Consider the following 27,541-nt stretch of genomic DNA (forward strand, 5'->3'; position numbering starts at 1 on the left):
TAAAGACTATAGCTAATTTATAAGAAGGCCTAAAGTGAACAAAGAGCTCAAAAGTTGGTTTTAGGACTTAGGAGAAAAATCCCAGGAACAAAATATCTTAATTTAAACTTAAAAAATGACAAAGTTAATAGCAATAATAGCTTGCATTTCTTGAATACATGCCAAGTGACATTTTTCACAGTTACTCTTTAATATAGATATTATTATAGTTTTAAGTTTATTTATTTAATTTGAGAGAGAGAGAGGCGTAGAGAGAAAGGGAGAGAGAGAATCTCAGCCAGACATGGGGCTCTAACCCACAAATCGCGAGATCATGACTGAGCTGAAACCAAGAGTCGATGCTTAACCACCCAGGTGCCCCTATAATATAGATATCATTATACCCATTTTTAAAAAATATTTTGAAGTTTATTTGTTTTTGAGAGAGAGATAGAGTGTGAGTGAGGGAGGGGCAGATCTAGAGGGAGACACAGAATCTGAAGCAGGCTCCAAGCTGTCAGCACAGAGCCTGACGCAGGGCTGGAACCCACAAACCATGAGATCATGACCCGAGCTGAAGTCGGATGCTTAACTGACTGAATCACTTAGGCATCCCTATTATACCCATTTTACAGACGAGAAAACTGAGGCTTGGAGGGAAGTAACTTGTCCAAGGTCATATAATTAGTAAGTGATAAATGCAGAAATTGAATCATAGAAATCTGACTCAGGAGCCACGTATTTAACACAACAGTCACCATAAAGTAGATGATATTCATACAGATTGAGTAGTTATTTGAATTACAGAACATAAGATATTCTTACCAAAAAGGTGAACTAATATTCAAGTTTTTAGAGCTAACATTATTTACAGAAAGTAAGGGTAATGGAAGAGGAACAAGTTAAATAACACCACAATTCAATATCACAAATAAACAAACACAGAAATCCAGACCATGAGACATAGCCAAGGATCACTGACCTGTTTCTGCAACAAGCCAATGGCATGGAAGAAAAAAACAAACAAAAAACAGTGGAGCCTTTGCTGTGATCTTGCTGCTCCAAGTATGACCCACTTTGATTCCAGCAACATTGCCACCACCTGGGAGATTATTAGATACGCAGTATCCCGGGTCTTTCCTAGACCCTACTGAATCTTAAGATCCCTAAGTGATGCATTTGCACATAGAGTTTGAGAAGCACTGGTCTAGATGACTAGAGACTTAACCCATTGTAGTAGATAGACCTTGTTTAGATCATGATTCAACAAGCCAATAGCAAAAAGACATTTATACCTATTGGGGAAACTGGATAGGGACTACATGATGGATTCTACAAAGGAATGCATGCTAGTTTCATTAGGTATGATAATGGCACCTACTAGTTAATGATGGGTGTCCAATATTTTTACGTTTAAAATTTAGACATGTATACTCTTGCATGTAGGGGTGAAATAATATATCTGGAATTCATTTTAAAATATTTTGACAAGGAATATAGCAATAAGTGATACAAATATGGTAAAATCTTGAAAATTGTTGAACCTGTCATACTACTCTTCTGTCTACATTTTTGGCATTTTGGATTTTCTTTTCAGTGGTAGTAAATACATCAGACTTCAGCCCATATAGAAAACTACAAACAGTGAAAGAGGCAAAATGGACCCTCAGATCCTCGCCCAAAAGATATATCTCAAAGTGTTTCCGTGTAAATTTGTACAAAGAACATTTTTTCATTGTTAAAAAATTCTAACATTCTAACATTGTCTATTAACTTCAAATATGTGAAGACCCACCATCGTATCTGTTCTTTCTTTTATATTTTTTATTATATTTTTATTGAAGTATAATTAACATACAGTGTTACATTAGTTTTAGGTGTACAGTATAATGATTCAGCATTTCTGTACATTTCTCAGTGCTCATTAAGATAAAAATACTCTTAATCCCATTTATCTATTTCACTCATCCACCCACTTTTCTCCCCTCTGGTAACCACCAGTTCTGTGTATTTACGAATCTGATTTTTTTTTTTCTGTGTGTTCATTTGTTTTGTTTTTAAATTCCACATATGAGTGAAAGCATATACTATGTGTCTTTCTCTGACTTATTTCACTTAGCATTATACCCTCTAGATCCATCCATGTTGTTGCAAATGGCAAGGTTTCAGTGTGTCTTGGGTGAGAAATATTCCATATATATTATAATTATTTTATAATTATTGTATAATTATTGTAAATAATACTATAACTTATACAGGGGTATGTACATCTTTTTGAATTAGTGGTTTCATTTTCTTTGGGTAGATACCCAGTAGTGGAATTACTGGATCATACAGTAATTCTATTTTTAATTTTTTGTGGAACCTCCATACTGTTTTCCACAGTGGCTGCACCAATTTGCATTTCCACCAACAGTACAGAAGGGTTCATTTTCTCCACATCTTTGCTAGCACTTGTTATTTTTTGTGTTTTTGATTTTAGTCATTCTGATGGGTTTAAAGTGATATTGCACTGTGGTTTTAATTTGCATTTCCCTGATCGTGATGTTGAGCATCTTTTCATGTGTCTATTGGCCATCTGTATGTTTTCTTTGGAAAAAATGTCCTTTCAGGTCCTCTGCCCATTTTTAAATCAGACTGGGGTGTGTGTGTGTTTATGTGTTGAGTTGTATAGGCTCTTTACATATTTTTTGGATATTAACCCTTTATTGGATATATCATTTGCAATTCTTTTCTCTTATTCAAAGGGTTGCCTTTCTTCTATCTTCTTTTAGTGTTAGAATTTTTCATAATTTTTAATAAATACCAAAAGAAATGGGCTTTATGCTCTGGAAATTTTAGAAATAACTAAAAGAAGTTTCTTATAGTAAGAAGGGTTAATCATTTAATGGGGTCCCAGAGAAGCTCCTCCAAAGTATTTTAAAAATAGGACAAATTCATTGGTCTGGGGGAAATTTTAGGTGGTCCTGGTAAGAGCCAGAAGACTTAAAAAATCCATCAAGTTCCTTTTCTCAAAAGTGATTCTATGGTAGGTATTATACTTTGTGAATGCTTTGGGCCATTGATCTTAGATTTCATGCCTTAGTTGTATTTAAAAAGGAAAGAACATTTGATGATGCCTCTGTTCTAGCCCTGTATTTGCTCTCCTTGTGGCCCTCTTCTCTGGCAGTTCACTTTAATGGTTGACTGATAAAATGTTAAGCTATTTGCTCATCCAAATCAAGCATATAATAGAGTCCTGTACTGATCTCATTCTGTTGAGAGTCTATGCTTAAGTGCAGACTAAGGCCTTTTGATGTTATGTGATCAATAGGAAACCCTTTAAACTGGTATGTATTTGTCATATAGAAAGGCATTCCTTTCAACATCATATAAACACTTTATGTACTTACCAACTGCAAAGCATATCATTTTTTGTTTCTGGAAAAGGGAGCGAAAGAGAATTCCCCAAGCTATTAAAAAGAAAACCCAAGCACTTTTGCAGCTTATTAAGTGGCAGTATTTGTGGTAATATGTTTTATATTTTCTGGCTTCTTCCTATAGTAACCTAAGAATGGTTCTCAAAGACTAATAAACTCAGCCAACATCCCCAGATGTAGACATTATAGTGTTTACAGATGAACAACCGACGCCTGACTAGTTTAGGAGGTGCCTCGTGTTTATAGAGTGAGTCAGTGGACGAGCAAGAATTTGCCTTCAGAAACCTTCCCATTTTAACTACAAGTAGTTTGGTACTATACTTTGATCTGTTGGTTTAGGTTTTTATGGAATAACTGACAGCATCTAAGATTTTCCTCTAGACAAGTATGTATTAGGAGGAACAAATGAGTAACAGGGTAGTGGAGGGAATTTTGTTCTGACTCTGAATCAGAGACTTGCTGACCCTCAGGTGCTGCTCCTTAAACTTCTCTAATTTAGGTTATGCTCCCAGGAGGCTCCCTGTTTATAGGAAGCTGCATGGTTAGATGTGTGGGATTTTCAATTTTGTAGATATGCAAGTTGTTTCTTCTCCCTCTTCTTGTTAATAGATGCCCAGTTACCTAGTGTCTCTCTGTGTTTCCTCCACAGCAGCGTCCTCTGCATAAAATTTTCTGTGTTGCTCATTAGCCTTCAGTCAGTACAAAACAAAACCTGGTAGTTAAAGCGTGATCGTTTGCCATTCCATAAACATGTTCTACACACTCTTCTACCCCTCAGCTTGTTTGTTCTGCTACAGCACAATGTTATGATCTTCCACTAGAGAACTGTAATTAGAATAATTTGTTGTTTCCCCTAACCATGCTGCTGCTGTTAAATTGTTTATTTTAAAATATGACAATATGTCAAAGATCTAGAATGTCCTTATGACTGTAGATGGATTTGAGAGGAAGCATGATGCAATGTTTCATAGTCCAAAGAATTAATAAAAATGGCAAAAATTTTATTTCCTTTTGTATTTTATTTTTTAAATTTTGTTAAACGTCTATTTATTTTTGAGAGAGCACAAGCAGGGGAGGGGCAGAGAGAGGAGGACAGAGGATCCCAAGCAGGCTCTGCATTGACAGCAGTGAGTCCAATGTGGGGCTTGAACTCACAAACCACGAGATCATGATCTGAGCCGAAGTCGGACCCTCAACCGACTGAGCCACCCAGGTGCCCTTCCCTTTTGTATTCTAAAAGAATATTACTACAGCAAAAGAAAGAGCTTTAATGTATGCATTTGTACAGTGTGTATATCCCAAAGATTTCTATCAGAGAAATAAGACAGTAAGAAGATACTATTTAAGGATAAGTTCCCCCGCCAAAAAAAAAAAAAAAAAAAAAAAAGGTGTAAAATCAAGACAGATGTAAAAATGAATACATTAAATATTGTATTTAACTCATTAATCAGTAAGGTGTTACTGATATCAGTAAGATGTTATAACCAGTTGAAAGGAGAATCCAAATAGACATATTAATAGATCAGGATTATTGAAATAAATATGCAGATTGAGGCACATTCTTCCACTGCTGGTAAAGAAAGCCAATTCAGTCTGTTGGGCAGAATTCGCATAGACAAGAATGTCTTTGTTTATAGACAGGAATTATTTTGGAGTGCTGTCAGTTTTTACAATTTATAGAGTTATAAAGTAGCTTCCATGGAGCCAAAATCAGATAATCTAGCTGAGTTTACTCTAGACACTGAATAGTTTTACACTAAAACACAGTGTTGTGGTTTTTTCTCCCCCTTACAATACTCTTTCCCGAAGGGCACCATATTATCAGTGACTCCCTACTATCAACAGAAAGAAGTCCAAACTCATTAGGTAGACATTCACATTTTAACTTCAGCCTCTTTTCACTGTTTTCTGTTATCCAGTCCAGCACCCTTAAATCCTACTTTATGCAGCCTTAGTTAACTGCTTATTCCCAAATTCTTCTAATCCTTCAAGTCTCTGATAAATTGCCACTTCCTCCAGAACCCATGTTGTACTTTGTCTACCTTAAGTAGGAATTACTATACCTTCCTTGACACACTCATCACATTTTTCTGTAATTTTCTTGTAACTGTCTATGGGTTGTGATCTACAGTAGTTCTTAAACTTGACAGTACATCAGAATTACCTAGAGAACTAAAACACAGATTGCTGGGTGCCACCCACCCTTTCATTCAGTGGAGCTAAGGTTGAGCTTGAGAATTTGCAGTTCTTAAAAGATTCCATCCAGATGATGCTGATGCTGCTGGTCTACAGACTCTGTGAGAACTACCTTCTCAGAGGAACTGTGTAAAAACCCATAGATAAGATTAATGAGACACAGGCCCAGCCTATTAGGAATTCATGATCTAGTGCAGGTGTCAAAAGCGGGCCCCCCCCCCCCCCCCAATATCACTGAAATCACTTTGGGTAAGACAGAGCTGAGTTAGTACTGAGGTAAGGAGAATACCACCTAAACAGTGCCTGGGAGGGTGGGCATAAATTGTTGGTATACTTGAGACTTTCAAGTTTGAGGCAGCTCTTTCATTGTAACAACTTGATTAAGATTGGGTAATGATTATGATATATATGATAGTTTATGATATGATGGTTTAGAATTGGTAGAATAAGACGAGAGTTTGATGCAACGGGTTCAGAGAATTCTGTTGTGTGAACTATTGCCTGATGCTTCCTGTTGAAACTTGATGTCTCATTCAGGAAGTTTCTGGAATGCACTAGAAGACAGTAGCGAAGTCATATTAACGTAGACAGGTGTACTAATAGTTTCAGAGACAGAGAAACAAATTAAACAGACATAAACAAATAATTAGTGTGGTAAGATAAATATAATTGAGGTAGTCACAGAGCCCTTTGGGAGCAGGTATACAAAACTCTGTAGCCTCCCTGCCATTTGTCACTGCCAGGGACTCTAAGATCTTGAGTGTCCTACTTTGGTTTATCTTTGGTAAATCAAAGAGTAAGCATTATATTTACGAAGGCAGTGTTCCTCGTTGCTTCTCTTTGTTTCTCTCATTATACCATTAACATCCACAGGCGGGATATGCATACTTACATATATCTATCTTATAGACACTCAATATCAAATTTTGGAGGGGTGCAAAGAATTCATATTTCTTAAATATCAACTATATGACACATGCATTGCAAGTGTGTGTGTGCATTTCAATTCACTGTATATTAGATTTGTGTAGTAATTATCTTTTTCCCCTTGCTGATGCAGATACTCCTTGTTGGGACCTTAAGGATATGTGGACCTCTGGATAAGGCTCTTTTTTTTATATAATCCAAGTCATGGTCTCTTCTTTTTTGGAGACATAAGTAGTGAGTGTTATGTCTTTCAAGCACAGGAATCCTCAATTTAAAAACAATAGAAATAAGTATATATATTTTAAAAGCCTGAATAGCAAGAGATCTTTACTTTGCTAAATAAGCTCTAACCTTTGGTGGCATAAAATTGACAACTGTTACCTTGCAAATTAGTTCTTAGAAATACTCTAAAGTGAGTACATTAAAGTTACATCTGAGAAAAACAAATTAAATCTTTTGAAATTCAAATTCTGGCCCATGATTCAATGTTTAAACTCAAATTCCTGAAGAATACTTAAAAACTCTTTGTACCAAATACACTCTATATTTGATCATAATACTTGAAAGAATACCCAACATACTTTTTACACATTCCAAACTCAAACAAGAAAATATGTATATGATAAAGTACATATACTTAGATTTATTCACGACAAGCTAATATGCATGTTTTATAAAATCATTTATAAATCATTTATAAAATTCATTTCAATATTCTTTTGCTAAAGTTTTGAAAAAACATCTGCAAGGTAGTACAACTTTAGAAGTTACCAAAAACTTGCCATCATGCTAATGGCATTCACAACATACAGATTTGCCAGCTAAAGAAGCATCATTCCATTAGCAATAAACCATTTTGCACGCAGCTCTCTTCTCCCTTGGCCATATGGGGTTTTATCACACCTTTCTTTGAGTCCCAGATTTCTCTGTGCTAATTGCAGCTAAGTCAAATTGGTACAAGGAGGACTTCAGAGCGTAGGGTGTCTTAACTAGGACCGCATAGATTTGGAAGCTGTGAGTGAAAATGTGAGGCTGAAAGAGAAAGCACAGAAAGAGATGTCAGGAAGTGGAAATAGATTGCCCCCACCTCTGTAACGAGATAAAGAGGTGCATGGTATCTCCATGCACAACTTACCAAAGTGCAAATGCAAAAGAATCTTACATGTCATTGTAGCGAGATACAAGATGAAATAACGCTTTCTGAAGACAGACCATAAACGTTGCCAGAGGCATGATGATGTTAAGGGAGTGCTTAATCTTTCCCAACATCCACTAGATCTGGGCTTCTCAGCCTGGTCACTAGTGACATTTGAAGCTGGATGGTTCTCTGTTGTGGCATCTGTCTTGAGCATTACAAGATCTTAAACAGCATCAACCTACTAGTGGCCAGTAGTGGCCTCAACCTACTAGATGCCAGTAGTACACCCTCAGTTTGACAACCAAAAATATTTCCAGACATTGCTAAATGTTCCCTGGGGGTAGAGTTGCCAGATTTAGCAAGTGAAAGTTGAAGATGCCCAGGCATATTTGAATTTCTGATAAACAGCAAGTAACTTTTTAATGTTTAAGTATGTCCCATGCAACATTTGGTATAGACTTGTACTAAAAAAATTATTCACCATTTTCCTGAAATTCAAATTTAACCAGGAGTCCTATATTTTAATCTAAAAACCCTTCTGGGAGGCAAAATTGCCCATGACTGAAAACCCCTGTGCTGTAGTATCAGTAAGTTAAGAGCAAACACCTGAGAGACTCTTGACTGACCTAAATGACAGTATTGTTTTCCTTAACCTCTCTGACCCCATAACCCTATTTGCAAAGGGGGAGGGGGGTGTTCATTAACCTCCTTCGCAAAGCAGATGTGAGATATAAAGGAAATAATGTATGAAAAAACTCTTACTATGATGCCTGGCATAGTAAACAATCGATATATGTTCATTATTACTAACAACCCCTCACACGATGCTGTCATAATATTCACTAATGTCTGCACTTGATTTTCACTAACAGAAAAGGCTGTATTACAAAAATAACAGGAACCCTGCAGTGATTCTCAGTCTTGGCTGTACGCTGAAATCTCCCCGCGGGGCATTCTCCATGATGTATCCTATCTGTGAGAAATTTGGATTCTATTGATGTGGAGTATGGCCTGAGCATTGGGATTTTGAAAAGCTCCATAAGAATTCTTAAATGCGGAGCCAAGGCTGAGAACCACCCTTGGAGAGACAAGTATTGGAAATGGATATTCCTTGTTAATGAAGAGAGGAAGTAAGCTCGACTTGTAATTACATCTGACTCTCAGGTTGTAGAAAAGTGGGTTAGGATCAGATTTAGAGAAAACATGGACATGATTTCATTCATTCAACAAATATAATTAATCTGTGTGCCGACTATGTGCCAGGCCATGTTCTAAGCAGTAAAGGGAGTCCTGTCCTTGTTGAATGATAGTAGGGAGAGACAGATAATAAACAAGTAAGACATTTTAATCTGACTTCAAAGACTAGAGCTAAGGCCTTCATGAAAGATGGTGGCATTCCAAAAAAAGTTCAGACAAAGCATGAGTAATGTTAATGTGACAGCAAAATGAGGAGAAAGCAGCATGACCTGACAAGATGTTCTCTGAGCTTAGCTCGTAGAAGAGATGAAAGTAGGAAGCACATATTACCAAGGACAAGTAAAAGGATGGCATAAAACTGTAAAGAGAGTGTCAGAAAGGCCAACATGGAGTGGGATTTTGTAAATACTAAAGAAACTAGCTAACTAGGGTCATTCTGTTGAAAAGGGAAGTCCTAGAGTAAAAGAGAACAAGAAGGAAGTGTGAGGCTCCCTTTTGGAGGAAGATGTGCACTGTTTAACAAATTATTAAAAGCCAAAACAAGTGCAATGCCTATTTTGCTTTATTTTTCTCGATTAGAATTCAAAACAAAAACAGTCAAATGGACATTTTTAGGCCATGGTAGGTGAGAATATAGTGAAAGACAACGCACATCCACTTTACATGAATTGTAGCTTGTTGGTCCAGAAAATGGAGTTGTTAGGATGTGATATTTTGGTAGTAATATAATAGTAATAATAAGTGTATTGGTTAAAATTGTACTCTTTCATAGCAAAAATCTAAATTCGTATATAATGACTTAAATACAATAAAAATTTATTTCACGTTCAAGTCCAAAATTGGTGTTCTTTAGTGATGGGTGGCTGCCCTCTAAGGATGGATTCAGGGACCTAGGTTCTTTCTCTCTGTGGCTCTGCCATCTTTAATAAATGGCTTCTCAGGTCTCCATGCTCATCCGGTTCCAGGCTATGAAAAGGAAAAGTCACCAGTTGGAGGGTCACCAATGCTCTTGTGGGCCAGGCCTGGAAGTAGCATGCATGACTTTTGCAATCCTTCCATTGGCTAGAACTTAGTTCCTTGGCCACCCCTGATTGAAAGACAGCTGGGAAATGTAGTGTGCTCAGGAAGAAGAATAATCAGGTTGGATGACAGCTAACCAGTCTCTACCAGATAAAAGGAGATCTGCCAAAAAAACTATAGCTAGATGAATAATTCAAATTTGAAATTTGAAGTGGAGTTGAAGGATATAGGAAAACATAGGCTTGAAAGCACTTGAGAGGGGATAAAAGAGGGGTCTGTACCTCTTCTTCTTCTACGTATTAGAATGGCATTTAACCAATACACAGCATTGTTGATAAATGAGAACTAGGTGATTTTATCCATTAGCGGGCTCATACTTCTTCAGGTAACTGTGTCCAGTGAGTGGTAATCATTGGTCAGCCATGAAGGCCGTCTTGTGGTGTGCCTCAACCTCTCCTTGCCCATGTCTCATTAAACATTTTTATGAACAGCCTGAATGGAGACAAATCTGAGGCTGACTCAGTGAAAGAGACAGGGAATGATACTGTCAATAAAAGAATCAAGAGTAGCTTCAAAATGATCTCAGCAACCTAGAACCCAGGTCAGCAGAATTTTTCAGAACATAGCAAGGGAGTAAATATTTTAGGCTTTTGAGCCATAAGGTCTCTGTCACAAGTCATCTCTGCTGTCATAGCCCCCAAAGCAGCCATAGACAAAACATAAATGAATTGGTGTGGCTATGTCCCAATAAAACCAAATGTATAAAAACAGGTGCCAGGCCAGATTTGATCTATGGACCATACCTGATCTAGAAGTATAGGCTGCTATCTGAAGGTAATAAATCTAAATTCGTTTAAGGCCAAAGAACAACGGGCCTAACATTGTACATTTCCTTTCTAATCACAGCACAGCTATAAGATAGGCATTATTTGCTCTTATTTTACAGATAACAAAGCTAAAGCTCAAAAATAAATCAATAGTTTGCCCTAGCTTTCACATCTGAAAAACACTTTATGGGACATCATGCCACTTCAACAAACGTTTGGATAAATTGAGAGAGTCACAAATAATTGCTCATCCCAAAGATAGAGCACTTTATGTGGCAGCATTCTCTGTAGGAAAACCCTGGGTTCTTCTGGCTGTGTTCTGATCCAAGTGTATGACCCTGAGACTCACTTGATGAATCCGGGCCTTGGCTAACAAGTCAATAAAAATAAAAGGCTCAAGTAGATAAACACCAAGGCCTCTCTCAGGTCTAATAGGGTTGCTATTAATATGTTAAGGGCATCCATGCGCAAGGCAATTGAGACTTATGCTTTGGAGTTCTAAAAGCAATTCTTTTCAAGCTTTTTTCTAATAAAGTTTTACATAAAACCAATATATAAAACATAAAAATGGCACTTTGTGAGCATACACGTATTTTACAAGTTCAAATTTATATTTTCTGATTATAAAGCCATGTCTTGAGAGAATTAAGCTGTAAATGAAACTACAGTTTTAAATTGGGAATGACAGATGATGGATGGATTCTTTCTAGCATCAGAGACTCAGCATCCTACTTACTGTGTTTTGGTTGTTTGCTTTTGGTTGTGTAATGTCAAGAAAAACCTTACTCACATCCATATTTGAAATGACAAAGAAGTTAATAGTCTTGCAACCTCAGAATACTTACCAGAATATGAAAATGACATGAGAGGCATAAATCAGCTAATCTTCAGTATACAGGCATCCCCCGCTTTGTGAAAGTTCAGGTTACATCACTTCACCTTTACATGAGACCTACCTACATTAATTAATACTTGTTTTCAATAACCAGAAAAATTCCAAAGAGGGTTTGTATGGACAAAAGGCAAAGGTGAAAACAGCATTCAGCATTGGTTTTGCCGCGAGCTTTTACAGAGGCACTAGATCCCCCAGCAGGGAGAGCGGCCCTCCAAGCTCCTTTCCAGGGAGCTACACTTAGCATCTCAGCATCAAGCCGCTGTAGCTTAAAACTGTGTCCGTGAGCATCTGTGCTTTATCTTGATTTATTTTGTGCATCCATTGGCAGGATGCATCCTAAGATATCAGCAAAGCCAGAGAGGTTATATTTTTGGTTATTCTGGGAATGCTCAAAATTTTTCCCATATAAATTAATGGTATTTTTTTTTTCCTTTGCACCATTTAAGACTTATGAAAGTTTTCATAGGAATGCTCTACTTTAAATTTTTTTTTAACATTTATTTATTTTTGAGACAGAGACAGAGCATGAATGGGGCAGGGTCAGAGAGAGAGGGAGACACAGAATCTGAAACAGGCTCCAGGCTCTGAGCTGTCAGCACAGAGTCCGACGCGGGGCTCGAACTCGCGGACCACGAGATCATGACCTGAGCTGAAGTCGGATGCTCAACCGACTGAGCCACCCAGGCGCCCCAGGAATGCTCTACTTTTAGATAGTGGGTGGAACCAATATTAATTTGGCATGTGTGATCAAGATAAATGTAAAGTAAGCATTTGCAATACCCTTGTATCAGTCAAGGTAGGCTAAGCTTATGCTACCAAATGAACTTCCAGACCTGGGTGGCTTGCTGTAGTGTCTATTTCTTGATCTATTTCTTGCCCATATCACATGTCCAGTTCAGGTTGAGGTTAGGGAGGAGGAGTTCTGATCCACTGAGTTTCTCAGGGATCTAGGCTGTTGCAGATGGCATCACCATCTAGTAGCTGTATCCTTGGTTGCTGAGGCAGGGGCAGAGGAGTCTGGAGTGCAAAACATTTCCTACATTTTAGGCAGAGGGTGTTCTTTACACATGTGAGGATAAAACACCTACGTCACTTCTGCTCAGTATTTGCCAGAACTAGTCTTATGTATGGCCTTATTTTAGAAGTTAATGTGCGATTCTCATGAGCTAAATATGCAGAAGCACCTGGAAGAACTACAGAGGAGCAAATCTCAAACATGGCTCATAACCAAGAAATGTACATGGCTCATAATCAAAAAATGTAGCCTCCTGAGCCCCACCCCACAACCCTGGAATCCAGCATGAGGGGATATAGTTGGGAAATTTGCATTTTGAAAAAGGTTTCACAGTTGATTCTCATTATCAACAGGAAGCTGCTGCTGCGAACAAGGGGTGTTTTTAAAGTTGAGGAAAAACAATTCGATCTGTGGATTTAAGATTGCCCTGGATGCAGGTGTTGGAGTTGGATTCAAGAGGAGAAACTAGAAGCTGGGATTTCACGTCACACAACATACAGAGCAAACATAAATATATGTGTTTATATATCATGCAGTGTGTTAGCAGGACCAGCTCAGTCAGAGCCTAAAAACATTGTTCTAAAATTTCTCTTTATGTTTTAAGAATTTCCTCCCAGAAAATCAGTAGGGTAGACCAAAGAGGCCAGCCAACCAGTCTCTCACCTCACTTAATAAATGGTTTGCATGCCACTGCTGTTGATGCTGTTGGTTGTATAGAGCCGGCTCTTACACTGCTGTCTGCTGCTTTCTGAGAAAAGCAAGATTTAAGAGTAGATCTGCCATGGGAGAAAATAGCCAGTGCATGATTCTTTTGAAGATTAAGCCTATCTAGTCAGTGCTGGATCATTTAAAGATTGACCATCCAAGTTTGGGTTTCTCTTCCTATATGCTGCCAGAATTTTGGGTAATTCACCTGGCATTATTAGCATCTCTCCCGAATGCTATTTGGGATGGGGAAATGGGGAGTCAGGGAATCCCCATACACTTTGGGAAGAGGAGTAGGTTCTCTTCTTTCAAATAATATGCTCAGCATTTATCAGTTTGCTGTTTGTGTACCATGACTGAAATAAGTGGAATATTGATATGAACGAACTTGGCATTGCTGCCTAGCACTTTCTTTAAGAGAGATGGATGAACTTGTAGGCAGGTTCTCTTTTTTTTTTTTTTTTAATGTTTATTTATTTTTGAGAGAGAGAGAGACAGAGCACAAGTGGGGGAGGGGCAGTGAGAGGAGGAGACACAGAATCCAAAGCAGGATCCAGGCTCCGAGCTGTCAGCACAGAGTCCAATGAGGGGCTCGAACTCACAGACAGGGAGATCATGACCTGAAGTCCAAAGTCGGACGCTCAATCGACTGAGCCACCCAGGTGCCCCAAAGGCAGGTTCTCTTTTTAATGCCATACTTTTTTTCTTGTATTGATAGAGCCCAAGGTTCAGTTTCCTCCATCAACAGGAAAAAAAAAGACAAAACAAAACTACCTAGTTAGCAGCTGTAAGTTGAAGCTGGAAATTAGCATTTTGGCCAATTGGCATAAAAGTAATAACTAACAACAGGTTTAGGTTTCTCCCAAATTATTTTGCTCTTTCTTTTTGTTTTTGCATTTACATTCTTCTAATACATTAAAAAAATACAAAGAGAGGGAAGTTATTTCTAATACGTTGTAACCTAAAACCTCTCCAAAATATAACTGTTATCTAACTTTAAAATATTTAATAAAAAAATATTTAATATTAATAACTAAAATTGATACGTTAAAATAAAGCATTTAACATACTATATATCCACATGTTTCACTTATCAGCTTTGTGGATTAAGAACATGAAATATCAAAATTCTATTCAATAAACACAAATAAGAAGTTGCAGCAACATATAAAGACCTAATATAGAATTAAAGGTGGATCAATGGTAGAGAGGAAAAGTCCAGAAAGGGAGAGACAAGGAGTAGACTACTTCATGGCTATGCATACAGTCCCACCTGTAGAAATAAACACTCTACTACAATCTCACACAGAGTGCAGACAGGAAAAGAAACCTGCAGTGGAAAGAGACTGCAAATACTTGCCTTCATAACATAACATTCCTCTATGGGGATTTTGATTGGCCATTGATCCCAAAGACTTTTAAAGCCTTGTAAGTTTCTACAACTTTGGTTATAAATGGTAATATCTCTTGGCATTCTTTCAAAGAGCTAAGTGAAATTGATCCAAGAGTCAGAAGCTGCCACATTCCAGGTATGGAATATTTGGAGCTGTAATTACATAATTATAATCTTTGATTATAGTCCTCAAATAATTATATGGCAAGTTGATGTGAGTTACTGTGACTTAAGTTTCAGTTATAATTTTCAATGATGTTATTCCTAGGTCCTTGCTTGATTTGATTACCTACATATGTTTTTGTTTGTTTGTTTGTTTTCTGACTAGTGTAGTAGTTAACACGTTTTAGATAGTTTTCAAATTGAGCAAAAGTTACTTGGTTTTTAGTAAGATTTGTAATGATTATATTCAGGATTGGCATCTATTAGAGGGGAATTTGTTTTTAATCAATAGTAAGTTCTTTCCTATTCTGTTAAATTAAGTCTTGATCAAATGCTTTTTATTGTTTTGATCAAAGTTGTATCCAAACAACCTTCTCTTCCTTTCTGTGGTAATTTTGACACAGGTGCTTCTCATAGGATAGGAAGTTTGAATGCTAGTGAAACCCTTTTAGTGGAGAAAGAAGCACTAAGGGGGAACCAATTTGGCTATCCACTAAGTTAGGTTTTAGGTTTACTAGCAGATGCAGATATACTAAGTGAATAGTAAATTCATTCCTTTGTTTCTTAACACTTACAAAACCTCTTTGTTTAGTGTCAGTCCACTTTATTGATTCTATCAGTGATTCTGTTTATCACATCAGAAATTTGAGTGCTGACATTTCTATCACATAAAACAGTTGCCAGGTACATATCACGTTATTTCCATGAATTAACAACCTGTCCTTGAGAAATAAGGCAAGTTAAAGACTTTCCCAAACAAATAAAAACTGAAGGAGTTCATTACTAAATCTGCCCTAAAAAAAAAAAAAAAAAAAAAAAAAAAAGCCAAAAGGAGTTCTTCAAACTGAAATGTGAAAGGATATTAACTGGTAACACAGAAACATATGAAAATATAAAACACACTGGCAAAGATAATTATATAGTTAAATTCAGAATACTCTGATACTGTAATGTAGTGGTGTATTAATCACTTATCCCTAAAAAAAAGGTTAAAGGACAAAAGTATTAAAAATAAGTATGGCTACAATAATTTATTACTGGATTCACATTTTAAAATTGGGATATCATAAATAAAATGAGGGAGGGGTAAAAGTGTAGAGTCTTTACATGCTATTTAAACTAGAAACTTAAAATAATCTGTTATGTTTTATGTGAAACTCATGGTAACCACAAAGCAAAAACCTACAGTAAGATACTCAAAAGATAAAAAGAAGGAAATAAAAGCATACCACTATGGAAATCTATCCATTTACAAAGGAAGACAGGAAGAAAGGGACAAAGGAACTAAGTGACAGCCAGAAAACTCTAAGATAGCAACAGTAAGCCTTTACTTATCAAGTCCTTCTTACCTGTTAATTTAAATGTAAATGTTTAAATTCTCCAATCAAAAGGCATGGAGTGACTAAACTGATTTAAAACAAAAAACAAAACAATGAAATGCAAGTATATGCCACCCACAAGAGACTCACATTAGCTACAGGAACAACATAGACTAAAAGTGAAGAGATGGAAAAGGATATTCCCTGCAAATGGAAACCAAAAGAGAGCAAGGGTAGCTATACCTAGAGTAGACAAAATAGGTTTTAAGTCAAAAACTGTAATGAGAGACAACGTCCTGACAAAATGACAAAAGTGTCAATTCATTAAGAAAATATAATAATCTGGGGCGCCTGGGTGGCTCAGTCGGTTAAGCATCTGACTTTGGCTCAGGTCATGATCTCATGGTTTGTGAGTTTGAGCCCCGCATCTGGCTCTGTGCTGACAGTTTAGAGCCTGGAGTCTGCTTCAGATTCTGTCTCCATCTCTCGCTGTTATGCCCCCCTCCCCTTTCCCTCCCTCTCTCAAATGTAAATAAATATGAAAAAAAGAAAATATAATAATCATTAACATAAATGTACCCATACTGAAGCATCTAAATATATTTTTAAAAATATTAACAGATGTGGGGGTGCCAGGGTAGCTCAGTCAGTTGAGCATCTGAATTTTGATTTCAGCTTAGGTCATTATCTCACAGTTCATGGGGGCCTGCTTGGGATCCTCTCCCTTGCTCTCTCTCTGCCCCTCTCCTGCTCATGCAAGTGCATGTGCTCTCTCTCTCTCTCTCCAAATAAATAAATAAATAATATTAAGAGATATGAAGGGAGAAATAGATAACAGTACAGTAATAATAGGGAACTTTGATCTCCCATATTCAACAATGGATGGATCAGCCAGACAGAAAATCAACCAGGAAATATTGGTTTTAAACTATACTTTGAACCAAATGGACCTGACAGACATATACAGAACATTGCATCCAACAGCAGCAGAATACACATTCTTCACAAGTGCACACGGAACATTCTCCAGGATAGATCATATGGTAGATCACAAAACAAGTCTCAGCAAATTTAAAAGGGTTGAAATTATACAAAATATCTTTCCCAACCACAATTTTATGAAACTAGAAATCAATAACAGGAAGAAAACTGGAGGGAAAATTCATAAATATTTGGAAATTGAACCACACACTCCTGAACAACCAGTGGGGGCCAAAGGGAAAAGCAAAAAGTATCTTGAAACAAAAAAATCAGAATACACAACATACCCAAACTATTAGAACAGCAAAGTCAGTACTAAGAGGGAATTTTATAGAAAAATGTAAGGAAAAGGAAAGATCTCAAGTAAATAACCTGATTTTATACCACAAGGAACTAGAAAAAGAACAAACTTAGTTCAAACGTTGGAAGGAACTAACAAAGATCACAGCAGATAAATGAAATGGAGACCAGAAAATCAATAGAAAAGACAAACCTTTAGTGACAAATTCAAAAGTGACAAACCTTTAGCTGGACTAAGAAAAAAAGAGTAAACAGCTATAAATAAATTTGGAAATGAAAGAGGAGACATTATAACTGATAACACACAAACATGAAGTTTCTTAAGAGACCCGTAGGGACAATTATATGCCTAGAATTGGATTACCTGGGAAAAATGGATAAATTCCTAGAAACATACTAAAATTGAATGATGAAGTAGAAAATCTGAGCAGACCAAACATGAGTAAGGGACTGAATCAGTAATCAAAAACATCTCAAAAAACAAAAGCCCAGGACCAGATGGTTTCAATGGAGAGTTCTGTCAAACATTTGAAGAAGAATTAATACCAGTTCTTAAACTTTTCCAAAAAATTGAAGAGGAGGGAACACTCCCAAACTCATTTTATGAGGCCAGCATTACCCTAGTACCAAAACCAGATAAGAACTCCAAAAGAAAAGAAAACTACAGGATAATATCTCTAATAACTAGAGATGCAAAATTCTTAACAAAATACTAGCGAGCCAAATTCAGTAGCATATTAGACAGATCATATACCATGATCAAGGGGAATTTAACCCTGAGATGCAAGAATGGTTAAAATATGCAAATCAATAAATGTTATATGCCACATTAATAGAAAGATAAAAATCACAATCATCACAATAGATGCTGAAAAATAATTGACAAAATTCAGTCTCCCATCATGGCAAAAACTCTCAATAAATTGGGTATGGAAGAAATGTACTTCAACATAATAAAGGCCCTATCAAGTCCACAGCTAACAACAGCCTCAGTGGTAAAAGCCTGAAAGATTTTCCTCTAAGATCAGGAAGAAGACAAGGGTGCCTACTCTCACCACTCCTTTCAACATAGTCCTGGAAGTTCTAGCCAGAGCATTTAGGCAAAACAAAGAAATAAAAGGCAATCAAATATGAAAGAAATAAAATTGTCTCCATTTGCAGATGACATGATCTTATATATAGAAAATCTTAAAGACTCCATGAAGATACTGTTAGTACTAATAAATTTCATAAAGTTGCAGGATACAAATCAACATAGAAAAGCAGTTCCATTCACATAGACTAACCATGAACTATCTGAAAAAGAAATAAAGCAAATGATCCCATTTATAACAGCATCAAAAACCATAAAATACTTAACAATAAATTTACCAAAAAGGTGAAAGATCTCAACTCTGAAAACTATAAGACATTGAGGAAAGAAATTGAAGATCCAATTAAATGGAAAGGTATTCTGTGTTCATGTATTAGAATGATATTGTTGGGGCGCCTGGGTGGCGCAGTCGGTTAAGCGTCCGACTTCAGCCAGGTCACGATCTCACGGTCCGTGAGTTCGAGCCCTGCGTCAGGCTCTGGGCTGATGGCTCAGAGCCTGGAGCCTGTTTCCGATTCTGTGTCTCCCTCTCTCTCTGTCCCTCCCCCGTTCATGCTCTGTCTCTCTCTGTCCCACAAATAAAAAAAAAAAAAAAAAAAAAAAAAAAAAAAAAAAGAATGATATTGTTAAAATTCCTTTACCACCTAAAGTGTTCTAATTTTCAATACAATCCCTATTAAAGTCCAGTGGCATTTTTCATAGAAATAAAACAAACAATCCTAAAATTCATATGGAATTGCAAAGACCCCAAATAGCCAATCCTGAGAAAGAAGAAGAAAACTGGACACATCATACTTCCTGATTTTAAACTATATACAAACCTATAGTAATCAGAACAGTATAGTACTGCCATTAAAACAGACACATAGATCAACAGAACAGAATCAAGGGCCCAGGGGTCACCTGGGTGGCATAGTCAGTTAAGAGTCCGACTCTTGATTTTGGCTCAGGTCATGATCTCATGGTTTGATTGGTGGATTCCAGCCCCGTGTCGGGCCCCACACAGGGCTCTGTGCTGACAGCATCAACCCTATGTGGGATTCCCTCTCTCCCTCTCTCCCTGTCCCTCTCCCACTCACTCGGTCTCTCTCAAAATAAATAAACTTAAAAAAAATCAAGAGCCCAGAAATAAACCACCCATACACTAATATTTGATAAGGGAGCCAAGAATACTCAATGAATGAAGGACAGTCTCCTTAGTAAATGGTGTTGGGAAAACTGGATATTCATATGCGAAAGAATGAAATTGGATCCCTACCTTAAGTCAGACACAAAAAATGACTAGAAATGGATTAATGATGCAAACGTAAAACCTAAAACTGTAAAACTCCTGGGGCGGGGGGGGGGGGGGGTGGGGGGTGGGAAACAGGAACAAAGCTCCTTGACATTGGTCTTAGCAATGATGTTTTTGGATATGATACCAAAAGTGCGTGCAACAAAAGCAAAAATAAACCAGTACGGTATCAAACTAAGAAGCTTCTGCACAGCTAAAGAAACCATAAATAAAATGAAAACCAAACCTAAGGAATGGGAGAAAACCTTTGCAAACCATTTATCTGATAAGGGGTTAATATCCAAATATATAAGGAAGTCATAAAAATCAAGAGCAAAAAATCAAACAATCCAATGCTAAAACAGGCAAACACCTGACCAGACATTTTTCTAAAGAAGACATACAAGTGGCCAACAGGTACACAAAAAGATGTGTAACATCGGTAATCATCAGAAAAATGCAAATCAAAAGCACAGTGAGATAACACCTCACAACAGTGAAAATGACTATGGTCAAAACAATAAGAGATACGAAGTGTTGGCAAGGCTGTTGGACAAAAGGGAAACATGTGCACTACTGGTAGGAATATAAATTAGTACAGCTACTGTGGAAAACAGTATGTTTTCCTCAAAAAAATAAAGGTTCCTCAAAAAAATAAAGCTAGAACTATCATATGATCCAGCAATTTCATGTCTGGGTATGCATCTGAAGGAAATGAAATCACCATCTTGAAGAGGTATCTGCACTCACATGTTCACGGGCAGCATTAGGCACAATAGCCAGGACATGGAAAAAACCTAAATGTCCATCATTGGATGAATGGATAAAGAAAATGTGATACACACAAACACACACACACACACACACAGGAATATTAGTCATTTAAAAAGAAGGAAATCCTGTCATTTGCAACAACACGGATGGATCTTGAGGGCACTATGTTAAGTGAAACAGAAGTCAAAGAAAGACAAATACTGTATGATCTCACATGTAGAATTGAAAACAGGTGAACTCTTAGAAAGAGTAGAATAGTGGTCGCAGGGGGATGGGGAGATGGGGGTTGGAGTTAATGGTGAGATGGTGTTCAGATGGTACAAACTTCCAATTTTAAGATGAGTAAGTTCTGAGGATCCAATGTACAGCATGATGACTATAGTTAACAATAGTGTATTATATGCTTGAGTATTACTAAGAGAATAAATCTTCAATGTTTTCACCACCAAAAATAAAAAAGAATTATGTGCATTGATGGAGGAAAAAAAACATTTTCCAATATATACTTGTATCAAATCATCATGTTATAGAACTTAAGCTTACAGTATTGTGTATATAGGGAAATGAAACATATATCCATAAAAAAATTTGCACATAGATGTTTATAGCAACATTATACATAATAGCCCAAAACTGAGAACAATCCAAATGTTCATCAGTTTATGGATAAATAAAATTTGATATATCCATCAATGGAATATTATTTGCAATAGAAAGGAATGAAATACTAATATTTGCTATAACATGTATAAGTCTCAGAAACATTATGCTAAGTGAAAGAAGTCAGACACCAAACACCAGATATTATATAATTCCATATGTATGAGCTCTATAAAAGGCAAATCCATAAAGACAGATAGTAGATAAGTGGTCATCAACTCCTGGGGGTGGGAATGGGGAGTGACTGCAAATAGGTAAGAGGTTTCTTTTTGGGGGGTAATAGAAATGTTGATAAATTAGATTTTGGTGATGGTTTAACAACCGTGAAACTACACAGCATCCGTTGAATCGTATACTTTTAACAGGTGAATTATATGGTTTGTAAATCATACGTCAATAAAGGTATTTTTAAATGAGGCAAAGGTTTCTGGATGAGGCAAGCATGGTATAAAGAGACTTTTTTTTTTTAAGGATGGAAAGGATTTATGTGGGTGATCCTGGTGGGATAAAGGGGAAGAAACCAGAGTGGAGAGAGAAAATAATACAAGAGAGAAGTAATAAGGCTGGCAAGTCATAGACAACATAAACCAGACTAAGATCAAGAGTTAATTTGGAGAAGGAACAGCATGTACAGGAGTAATGACTTCCTTCCTTCTGAAGCAAAATAATGGAGATGAGCTTGTTGTAGATGGAAGAGAAAAAAGGAAGAAAAGTGAGAGTATTCATATTGGGTGGCCTATGATTTTACATACAGAAGGCACAGTAACATTTTGTAATGATGAATTTAGTAACTTCAGGGGAATAGTGATGGTTCAGACAACAAATGTGAAGAATAAAAAAGCTGATAGACTATATGCATAAAAGGATTTTGGAGACATTAGGGCTTAGTTGTGTTTAAATTAAAATTTGTAAAGCCCATCAAGGCTATACATTTTTTTCTCCTGCAGTTCTAGGTTTCCATGAAACAGAAGCAGAAAAAATTCATGGGTTAACTGCCTGTACACCTGTATTTGATCTAGTAGAGTACAGGTTCCTGCTAAGGTTGGATGTAGAAGTGCAGATTTAATCAAGTGTAAAATACTCAAACACTATTTTGGATATGATTATCACGAACTAAATGATAAATCTCAAGATGTAAAACATATCTTAGAAGAAGAATTTCAGTTTAGTTCATCAGAATTAGGTTCTGACTTAGGTCATTCCAATGCAATTTTTAAGCTTACTGAGCCTCTGTGAGATTTTACAAATGGTGCTAAGGGTGGTAATGCTTCCTTATCAAATGGAAATCTCGGAAAAACTAGGAGCCACTTAACCATTCCACCACATGGGTCCCATAGGAGGTCCAGAAGGCAGTGCTTTCCCAAGCAGCACCTCTGAACACGTGAATGATTGCTGGATATGCAGATTCCTGGGTCCTTTCTCACAAACACTGAATTACCCTCGGGGGGGTACAGCCCAAACATTCTGTATTTTTAACCAGGTATAAAGGTGATACTGTTGTTAGAATGGTGAAGTTTTTCCTGTAAGAATTTAATCGAAAATGGTGATGGTGGGAAAAAGATCAATTAGAAAAAGGGAGGAGAGGATCATCTTTATGGTTTGGCAAAAAGCTTAAATTCCTTAAAGATTTTCTGGACTCTTATTTGCTATGATCAACTCTTCAACCCCTAAGTAATTCAAAACGTTTCTTCACAGACATGAATAACTTGGTAATTCCAAAAAAGAGGGTTTATTTATTTAATGCGTGAGAAAAACTAGAAGTGATATAAACAGATGTGAACGGAAGAGAATAACCACATCCCACAGGAAACAAAATCGAGTAGTAAATGTGTCAAAAGTCATTGCTCCTTCTTTGCCTAAAGGAGGATAAGGTTGCACACTGAAGCCCTTAATTACCTTGCTTTAAAGGACCAGATTCATGGAATGTCAAACTAGCATCAGTTCAAAATGCTACAACGAACTTAACACGTGACTATTAATGCCTTATTCTACGAATATGGTCTCATAATGCTTCCTAAGAAGCATTTTCTCTAGGTTGGTTTTATTTTAACTATGACTGAAATTTTATGTTAAAATTAACCTTCCCTCCTTCCTGTCTACCCCCACCCCGTCCCCCCACCAATTACAAGCTGCAAAAGTTTCAAGTGAATTGTTTCCCTCCTCTTTACACCACCCCCCCCCCCCCCACGCAAACTTTTTGACATGGCCCTCCTACGTTCCCAAACTCTGTGCAACTTCAGCAAAGACTCCCCTGGGCCATTTTGACCGTTTCTATCCCCAGCTCAGCCCTAGGGCCCTAAGGCTCACCCTCCTCCCCTTTCCCTAGCCGTCCTGAAAGTCCGGTCGAGTCCGGACGGGGCGGGGCGGGGCAGGGCGGGGCAGGCCTACTCCATTGGGGCCGAACGGCGGGGGGGTGGAGGAGCAGATAGAACCGGTCTGGCTTGCTTAAAAGCTGCGGGCTTTTCGTCCCTGCGTCTGTTCCCGTGAGAATGCACTTACTTCACAAGTTAAGATCTACCTGACTTGGCGTTTGGAAGCCACAAGAAAAACTTTTCAAAACTTTTGTGAGCTTCTGCTCCCCCCGATGCGTAGTTTCCTGATGGTCCGCCCCCAGGCCAAGCTGGGGCAGCCCCCTCCCCCTCCCCGCCTCCTGTGAGGCGCGCGGAGCCACCGCCCCCGGGTCGGGTCGCAGGGGCGGGCAGGCGCGCACCCAGTGGCTGCCGCCGCCGCAGAAACCGCCGGCCTCCTCGGCCCCTGCCCCGCGGCGGCATGGACTACCTGACCACTTTCACGGGGAAGAGCGGGCGCCTTCTGCGGGGCACGGCCAACCGCCTGTGGGGCTTCGGCGGTGGCGGCGAAGCCCGGCAGGTGCGCTTCGAGGATTACCTGAGGGAGCCCGCCCAGGGGGACCCCGGGTGCGGGTCCCCGCCCCACCGGCCCCCGGCGCCGTCCAGCCCGGAGGGACCCGGTGAGCCCAGCCTTCCTTCGCCTCCCGCGCGGCCGACCCGGGCTGGGGGCTGAGGGTGGGGGCGGCGGTCAGGGCTCGGTGTGGGCGTGCGCGGCCCCGGCTGGCGCCGGACGCGAACTGAGCGGGCGGGGGTCGCGCGGCCGGGCGTTGGCAGGTGTGCCCCGGCGGGAGGCAGGGAGGGGGCGAGCAGGGAAGGACTCGCCCCGCTCCGGGGACGGAAGACTTGGCTGTGTGCGTCGTAGCCTTTCCTGCTCTGCTCTTCCTGCTTTCTTCACCTGACTCGGCTGTGCTTACCCCGCCAAGCGTTTCGAGGGTACGAGCCATCCCTCTTGCCCTCCCGCTGGGAGGGGACTACGGCACCAATTACCCTGCCTGTGTTTTTCGTCTTTGAGATGGCTAAGAACGCCGTGCCTGGCTTGGTTTTGGTTTGAGTCAGTGTTTTTATTTGATATTTGTCAACTGTTAGGATTCACTTCAGCACTTCTAATAGCTTTGGAAGAGAAAACGCGCAATTGACACCGGAACCTAAGTTGATTTTTGTGTCCTGTACTTTGAAAGGCTGCGTGCTTGTCTTGAGATGGCAGAACTTAGAAACTTTTTCTTCCCAGTGACCACTTGTACCCGCTCTTAGGTTAGTTTTCTTTCGTCACAATGGCTTCGTGCCGTTCTTTCAAAAAAAAAAAAAAAAAAAAAAAGGTCACGGAGGCACAATATTGATGCCTTATGGAATTTTAAAAAGCGCTCCCTGCAGAGGTATTGCGTATGGTTAACTTGCCCCAGTGTCATTGGCCTCCTCTAAGTTAATAAATAAGTGGCAGGCCTCTCCTAGTTATTTGTATTTTGTTTTTGTTAGTTGTTTTAATACGCACTTTGCTGTTAGGAGAGTAAATTTAGGAACACTCGAGAGTTTAGAGTGGACAGAGGAACTCAGTATAAAATCTGTCCACACTCGACATTCTGCTGTTCGTTTTAAAGCAGTGAAAAGGTGGACACATCTATAGATCTGTGGGCATAGGTGTGTAAGAGAAGCTTGGAAGAAACTTGAATATTAAAATCTTAATTTTAGCATGGCCCCTTTAAATATTTTTTTTTTCTCACTTTACATAACCTATCTTTAGAATTCCTGTTTATGGAATTAGAAAACGCAGAAGGGGCTACTTTATTTGTGCTTTGAAGAGTGTTAACCAGATGCAGAATTCTAAAGGTGGGACCAAGGATGAGGACTGAAATTTTAAAATGTTTGAAAATGAGCCTTTAGTTGCCTAGTTGAAAACAGTTGATATGTGACCAACCTCTAGATGGATGGAGAATTCAGAACTATGTGGTGGAACTTAAGCAGGAAGGAATAGGATAGGTATTTTTAATGAGCCTAAACATATATATCCGATTCATTCATTGGAAAACATTTATTGAGCAGACTGCTATAGCTGACACTCTCCTTCAGAGCTGCAGTTTCAAAATTCCTCTTGTATTGAAGCTGCCTTATCAACTCATGGCACATTGTTTAATATTTATGGTGCCCCCAGATCTCTGACACAAGTTGGAGAGGCCTTGTGATGTCCCAGTTATGACCACAGTCAGGTGGGCAGGTATGCCTGTCATTAACTTGCTGAAAGAATTTGTAAATTTTACTGAATCTCTTTGGGCCTATATTTTCTTGTTTGTAAATGAAGCTGATGAGATGATTCTCAAGGTTCTCAATTTCAGAGCTCTTTTTCATTTAGAACACAACTAGTGAAAATGACTGGTGGTAAAGCTAGAAAATAGCATTTGGGTATAAAAACATTGTGGATCTATGAAGTTATGCCTACGGGGCTCTGAAGGCGGTTCAAGAAATAAGTGCCCCAGGAATAATTTGAACATCATTTATAGAGTAAGTTTAGTTCCCTAGATTGACTCCTTTTGAGAGGCAACACATGTATATACAGGTAAAAAAAAAAAAAAAAAAATAGGTTGTGCTTTATTAGTTTCTGCTTAGCCTTGCTTAAAATGAGAACTCTCTTTTTTTGCAGCTGCCTACTCCCAATGAAGTTCGGATATAGGGTGTTGTTTTATTTTCTGTGGGTTTGTGTGTGTGTGTGTGTGTGTGTGTGTGTGTGTGTCAGAATGAGTGTCAGTCTAAAGGATTTCTTTTGCCCTTACTGTTTGTGATTGCCTTTATTTCAGATTTTTATAACAGCTGCCTAAGGTTCCTTTTGTCTCTCACCCTTCGTTCAGTTCTTTAAAGTCTCCTATGTACTATAGCAGTATTTCTTGTATAGACCCCTTGTAGATTGGATGTACTTCGGGACCCCGTTTGTTGTTAGTGATCTTGCCCCATTTCGTGTTCACTTGATAAAATCAGCTATGTTGGTAAAATAGCTTTCCTGTTGACATATTAAGGATGAACTAGATAAAATTTTGGTTGAAAGTTCTTGATTTTACTGTTTTCTGTAAACAAACCACTTACTGGACTGTTAGTGTTACTGATGCCTTTACTCCTTTCCTAGGTGGCTGCCTTTGCTCTTACTAGCTTTTAGTGTTTTCTGACTCCCAACATTATATAGTTGCCTCCAAGAAAACCATAATCTGGTTTAGACACATTAAGGAGCTTATCACACCACTGCTATAGTTAATAACAGTTAGAAAGAAACATGTTGCAATTCTTGTTTTTACCTGAAGAGTCAATTATGACTTGATTCAAGAAAAATTTTTGGACCTGGAGTATTGCTCTTGTTTCGGAGCATGACCATAAGCCTATACTATGCAGCCTTTGAAAGTATTCATTTTACTAGATCATATGGTTATAAATAAGTGTAAATAAGATTTATCAAGTTTAAGTCTCAGTTTATTGTGATACAGTTATTACCACAAACTACCCTGCTGTGTCAACTTTTCCCATTTGGTGACAGTATACTTTAAATACATCTCAGTCCTGTTTAAATTTATTTTCATTTTTTAGCAGTTAAAACGCTTATATTTTAGGAGGAAACAGCAACAAGCATAAAACTGCCAAGAACATTGGGGCGGTCACTAACGAATATTTTATTTAATCCTAACAATAACAAGTCTGCAAGCTAGGTAGGTACTGCTATCCTATTTTCCTGATGAAAAACGCAGCCAGACAGAGAAGTAAGGGATGGAGACTCTAGAATCCATTTGAATGTTATCTTTGAGTATATTTCTAAGAGTTATAGCTCTCTCAGGGGGAAAAAAAATGTGAGAAGAACATAGAGCTCTATCATGCATGATGTTAAATTAAGACAAGTTAAATTAGTTAAAGGCTAGGATGGATTGTCATTGAAGCTTCTTTACGATAGA

At 38.3% G+C, this 27,541-nt stretch overlaps 1 protein-coding gene across 3 annotated transcripts in view; it reads left to right on the plus strand.

Moving 5' to 3' along the window:
- OXR1 (oxidation resistance 1) overlaps positions 1–27,541 on the plus strand; it is a 447,865-nt gene that overhangs the window by 349,412 nt on the left and 70,912 nt on the right. The window contains exon 1 of one of the 3 annotated variants that reach the window (XM_060611137.3): positions 23,920–24,241. The exons of the other annotated variants lie outside the window; for them this stretch is intronic. Within the exon in view, the coding sequence (XP_060467120.2) occupies positions 24,043–24,241 (199 nt within the window). The 5' untranslated portion in view covers positions 23,920–24,042. Of the gene's footprint in view, positions 1–23,919; positions 24,242–27,541 lie in introns of those variants that run through there. 3 annotated transcript variants of the gene reach the window in all.

Source organism: Panthera onca, chromosome F2 (genome assembly GCF_046562875.1).
Source record: "Panthera onca isolate mPanOnc1 chromosome F2, mPanOnc1 haplotype 2, whole genome shotgun sequence".
NCBI classification, from domain to species: Eukaryota; Metazoa; Chordata; class Mammalia; order Carnivora; family Felidae; genus Panthera; species Panthera onca.